This window comes from Phoenix dactylifera, unplaced genomic scaffold (genome assembly GCF_009389715.1).
Source record: "Phoenix dactylifera cultivar Barhee BC4 unplaced genomic scaffold, palm_55x_up_171113_PBpolish2nd_filt_p 000644F, whole genome shotgun sequence".
Taxonomy (NCBI): Eukaryota; Viridiplantae; Streptophyta; class Magnoliopsida; order Arecales; family Arecaceae; genus Phoenix; species Phoenix dactylifera.
Window position 1 is genome coordinate 124,675 of NW_024068035.1, and position 6,000 is coordinate 130,674.

At 36.0% G+C, this 6,000-nt stretch overlaps 1 protein-coding gene across 1 annotated transcript in view; it reads right to left on the reverse strand.

Moving 5' to 3' along the window:
• LOC120103991 (protein CTR9 homolog) overlaps nucleotides 1-4,866 on the reverse strand; it is a 55,721-nt gene extending 50,855 nt beyond the window's left edge. Inside the window, exons 1-3 of the mRNA XM_039119862.1 lie at nucleotides 4,489-4,866; nucleotides 1,570-1,636; nucleotides 883-1,077 (exon numbers count right to left, since the gene is read on the reverse strand). Of these exons, the coding sequence (XP_038975790.1) occupies nucleotides 883-1,077; nucleotides 1,570-1,636; nucleotides 4,489-4,632 (406 nt within the window). The 5' untranslated portion in view covers nucleotides 4,633-4,866. The remainder of the gene's footprint in view (nucleotides 1-882; nucleotides 1,078-1,569; nucleotides 1,637-4,488) is intronic.
• Between the last annotated feature and the right edge of the window lie 1,134 nt (nucleotides 4,867-6,000).

Below are 6,000 nucleotides of genomic sequence, written 5' to 3' on the forward strand. Positions count from 1 at the left end.
GACGTCGTTCCTAAGCAGAAAATAGCTAATTGATATAAATACTGACCAGGGGCAAAGTGCTTGCCTAGGGATTTGAAACTTTTTGAGTTTTCTCTCTAGTTATCAATCCATATCTGACTATACACACACAAAAAAAGAAGAAGAAAATCTGGTGTTTTTCCTTTAGTCTAGACATCTATTCTTACATAAGTAACTAAAATTTGTTTTGGTCAATCAAAAAAGCTGCTACTGCTATGTTGATTTATATCACTCTGGTTTTAAATTGCAATCTGCATTATATCCCCCAAAAGGTTGCTTAACGAATGGTAAGAAATATCTAGTGTCCCAAATGAACGATTTAGTCAATGCTTTGGTTTTAAGAGTTAAGACTCAGATTAGTATTTCCGAGTGCTTAAATATGTCATTCAATGAGAATTTGGGGTTTTGATGCTTTGTAATGAAAGAAGAAAAATTATAAATATCATACAAATTTTAGTTATCCTTTTTTATCTAATTGCAAGATTTCTCTCATCTATATTTTCTGTATGTTAGGTAGCCACCGAGTTTGTTTCTACACTTCAGATGAAGTTTGCATGCAAACACCCAAATGACTAGTCAGGACTTTCTGCTAGCTGAGAAATACCTCAGAAGACAGTTTTTCTCAAGTGCAAGAAGTACTCACTAAAACATATTAACTAAAGTTTGCATCCCGTATATCTGCTTTCAACGCAAAATGTATGCTAACAACTAGAGTTATTGTATATTTCCTATATGACGACTTCAAGTGATACCTAACAGAGCATCTGGAAAAGGGAAAAAGATCTAAACTCAAGTTCTTCACAATATAGTGTAAGAAAATCTATGTAAAAATGAATAGAAAAGATTTAAGCAAATTATCTTCACCTTTCCCAATCCATGTAGATGGTTCATGGACATCAATCCTTGATGCTCTATTGTAGCATTGAGTTGCTAAAATAAAATGCTCATCCTTTTTACTTTTATTCGTCTCCATCTTCCCCAAATAAGTATAATAGGCTCCCAATGCATTTAGAATAGCAATTCGTTCATACTTGACATCAGCATAGTACTCATCAATTTCTGCAACATAAACAAGAAATCTAATTACTCTACAAGAATGCAAAAAAAGAAAAAGAAAAAGCTTGAACCAAGGGTTTAAATCTCTATACCAGGCCCCACCTCAGTTTGTTTCTAGGATGGTAGAGTATTGGTAACAACAAGAACAAAAAGGATAGATTTTAAAAAAAAAAAAAAATCCCAAACCATCCAGGTGCATCCCAAGTATCGAGATGCAACTGGGACAGTCGGGATGGATTAGGACAATTAGGACATCCCAGCTCAAGAGAAAGCTAGTGTCTTGCACTCGTTCCGTTTTCCTATCAAAACAGTAGGATACCAAACATACCATCCCATTACGATGGGATCTAAACCCTTGGCTTAAACTATCACAATGTTGAATGAAGGAAAACATGCTGGATGTTTCGAGATAGTTTTGTGTTCTTCTTAGTGCAATTAAAAACAAAAAGCCTCCTCCAATTGAGATAAAGAAAAACATTAGCAAAACAAAAATACCTGGACTTGACCCTTCCTCCAAAACCTGCCGAAATTGTTCAACCTTATTTTGCTTAAAGTATTCTCTCTGCTTACATAACAATACAGAATTAGTAGAAGTTCTTATTCCACAGGGTTTTACAAATTAATTCAAACCAAGAAGTAACTTCATTCCAACATGCATGGTAAATGGAAGGTTAGAAAAGATGTGGAATATGACAACATTCATTTGATCATTTTCAGAGCATGACTGCATACAACATATAGCTTCTGCAAGATATTACATGGTCACTATACCAGAGAACAGAATTCAAATTCTGTGCTTTTTGAATGAATAATATTATGCTCAGGAAGCACAAGAAAGGCTAAAAAGCAAGCAAGCTTCAAAGTCTAATTCTGCAAAGTAGAATAGAAGAACCAAGTTGATTACATCTACAGTGCAAAGACATCATATGAGACAGAAAACTTGAATGAAAGCAACAAACTCAAGATCTAATGGCATATAACTGTTAATCTCCAGCCTCAAACTCAAGATGAAGTACTTGACATAACGATGGGCACAAATTCAGTTAATGCTGATAATGTGTTATCTAGCACACGAATTTCTGTCATGAATCTTCTAGTATTATGCATTGCAGGTTGATGAAAGTATGTTGACAAAATTAGGTTGACAATGCGACCTTATGTGTTACCAAACAGATACAAAAAAAGAGATTCGTCTCACACTTCACCAACAGTGGCATTCAAATTGGGAATGGCATAAAGGTTCAGCAAAGAGAAATTGTTATAAGCAACTACAGGATGATGTAGGGAATGGATTCTGTCACATCTAGTATGAAACAAATAGTGATTCAATATATGTACAAGTCACACACGCAGAAACACCCTATGTGAATAATAATTAACACTGACAAGTGACAGTATAACTGACATATCAATAGTCAACTAACTCTCCATGGATTTAAACAGATCATAATCTTATCTCAACCTCACATTACCTGGTCACCATTCTTGTTCGATAGTCTAGTCACTTACTCAGCTATTAAATAGAACATGAATACCCCATGATTCAACATATCGTGGATTATGTTTTGCAATAAACCTTCCAATGACATTTTCCAACAAGGTAAGTACCTCCACATGAAAAATTCTCACCAATGAACATGAAAACTCCTTGCATTTTCAAATTCTCATTTCCTAGCAAGTGGAGATATACTGGAAAAATGTCCATGACTATTGCACTGCCAGTGGCTAAAAAGATTAAGTGTTAACAAAGACATCTGCTCACTTCCCAGTTCTAGCTTCTAGGACACAAGCTTAAAACACTTGAACACAGATACCTTCAGGTTAAAGTTTTTGTTCTCTTGATTAAAGTCTGCGAATGCTCTCTATCCATGCATGAAACCAAAGATACATATAAAGATAATAATTGCATCCCGGACATGAACAACAGTAATATTTCATAATGCAGACATGAAAGCACATGAATACTGATACTTACAGAATCATTAGCACATGTACAAAAGAAAGTGTAATCCAAAAAACTAAGATAAATCAACTGAAAGTCAAGAACAATGTACTGGATAATGTTTTAAGACAACCATCTTAACCACATAGACAGTCTGCACAGGCAGGGTTGCAGGCACCCACTTAAGTGTCTTGCAAGATGCTTGAGTATAGAGGAAGAGATCAATTTATAAATTAGTAACAGACGTTGCCAAGTTGATAGTTCTCATTGACTTCTTATATCTTATTTGATTAGCTCATGTTTCATTTCTTGGAATATAATATCCCTTTTTACGTTTTTCCTTTATTTATTATTTATATTTTATTTTTTATTTATGGACCGCTTTGACCTCTAGATGTGGCCTTGCACCTAGGTGCTCCGGCATCCCTTGGTCGCCCATCCACTGCCTACAGTCTTTTAATGCATTTGTTTTGGAACTACTAAACTGAAATTAATTGTTTCAAGTTTCATGTCTTTAACTATGAATCGTCAATTATAAAGTATATGAGAAGTAAAACTATGTAGACAAGAGACCGATCAAAGAAAAGAAGCATGAAGAGAAATGAAGATCGAAATTGACCCCTATGCCGTTTTGATGTACTCCTTTTCATTCTCTTAATATATTGGACAATGAACTTGTCATCTTTATATCAAAAAACAAAGAAGAAGAAGAGTAAAGGAAGTCAGTCAATGGCACAGGAATAGGTGGATATCAAAAGGATTGACTAAGATGTAGACAGATACGAAAAAGCAACATACAAAGAGAAACAAGTTCAAGAGGACTTTTTTGGGGGGCTATAACAGGAAGTTATTGCCTTACCCACAAGCATCTCATGATGGTATTACTGTCAGTCCAAGCAACAATGTACCAAATCAGAAAAATGGCAAGAAAATATTTTAATTGCTTATGAGTTTCATGCAGTGTTTGTCTGCAAACTTGAAAACGGAAAATTTAATCAAGCATTCAAATAATTATTTTTGCATTCCCAGAGTCATTACATGTCTTGCCGTGAACAATCGCTTGGGAATTTCTAATCATTCTAAACTTAGATGGATACTGTGAAAGCATACTAGAAGTTTGTAATAAGTGAGTGATCTTCCAATAAGAGGAGAGAATTTTTACCAAAGAACAATCAAGACGAGAACAATCTCTGTCTATATTATGCCCCTAAAAATAAAACGTCTACCGCCTTTGCACTTAAACCCTTGTTCGATAATCGCAATATAGGTTTGACCATCGAATTCGACTGCTTCAATCAACAAACGTTACGGCAAAGGGGTAATCAACTTGGAACCCTATTTCAAAAGACTGAATTCTAATGCAAGAAAGACGAGCGAAACTGCTCTAATCCGACCAAGAAATGAAGTCTACAAAAATCATCAGATGGAGTTATTTAGAGATGGAGAGAAAGGAAGGGAGAAAGGGGGCTGACCGCGATGATTAGCCAGAGATCGAGGGGGGCCTGCTCGGCCTTGAGGATGTCGAGGATGTCGTTGGCGTCCTGCGGGAGCGAATCCAGAGGCACTTTCACCTCCTCCTCCGAGTTCTGCACCGGAATATAGATGCAACCCGCCATGGATCGCCGCACCACACCCTAGGGTTTCCGGCCCGTCGAGATCGATCGATGACTCTGGCCCCACCGGAGCCGAGTACTGCAAAGGAGGAGAGAGGAGCAAGAAAAGGGAGCGTTTCACCAGAGCGGGGCAAATTCTGAACCGGGCAGCGGCTGCGTTGCACCGGAGCTACGCTTTGCCGGCGGCTCCACCCGAGATGCAGATATTATAATTTAAAAATATATTTTAAATTTAGTTTTTTAAGAAAAACCATATCTTCCGTGTCTATATAGGAATCCCTTCCGAGAGAGAGTAGAATAAGGTTACAAATAAATAAGTAAATACACATTTTGGGAATGATACTGATCGTTCAATTAAAAAAATATCAAAAACTTTCTCCATAAGATATTAGAATATTAGATATCTCAACCTAATATTATAAATAAGCGGTAAAATAAATTAAAATACATAGTATTTGAATTTTAATTTAAATAACTAAATTAAAATTAAATATCTCATAAAATTAATAATATTTTAAAATTTTATAGTAATTTTAATAAAGGCTTAATCTAAATCAAAATGTTAAAATTCTGTCTCTAGTCGGCTTCTCGTAACGAATTCTCGGATCAAGCTAGTTCTAGAAATCTATAAAAATAAGAAAACTAATTAGTTTCATTCTACTCACCATATAAGCACAATATCTCCATGTTGGCTGAACCACATTGCTTATGTATGACTAAAATAGATATAAAGGGCTAAGACATTGGTTTAGCGAGAATATGAGTTGACTTGTTCTAGTAATGTATGTAGCATATGTCATTTATTTTCAGATCAATTGGAGATTCATATTGATTATTCTCTCAAATATTAGATTAAAAAAGATCTAGATTTAATTAAAGAATTATTTGGTCTAAACAGATAATCTAAAGATGGGTCAAACCTAAGTCGGTTCAAGCAAGAGCAAACTGGAGTCAAGCCCAAGCTTAGGACTACTTATTTAGCAAGAATGGGACCACCACCTAACTTCCTTATTTAGCACCATCAAATAGTGCACTCCACATAAGAGTATGGCATCTAAAAGAGGCCCGCACCCATGTAAGAGTCATCCCCCCTCCTCTTTAGATGAATGCAACTACAACTTTGAGAGCCCTAGTGGAGGCGCCCAAGGAGGAAACTTAGCACCTCCCATCTCAAGAAATATATGACGAGGCACCCTAAGCAAGAAAGAGAGAGAGTGTGGTCTAGCGAGGCTTTGAGGATTTCTTCTCCAAGAAAAGATTAAGAAAGGGATAAGAACGCTTGTTCTGCATTAATACAACAAGATTTTCTAGTAGTGTGTCCTCCTGGCCTGTGATTAGTGGAAATTTAGGGCTAAACAAAGCATTGCAAGA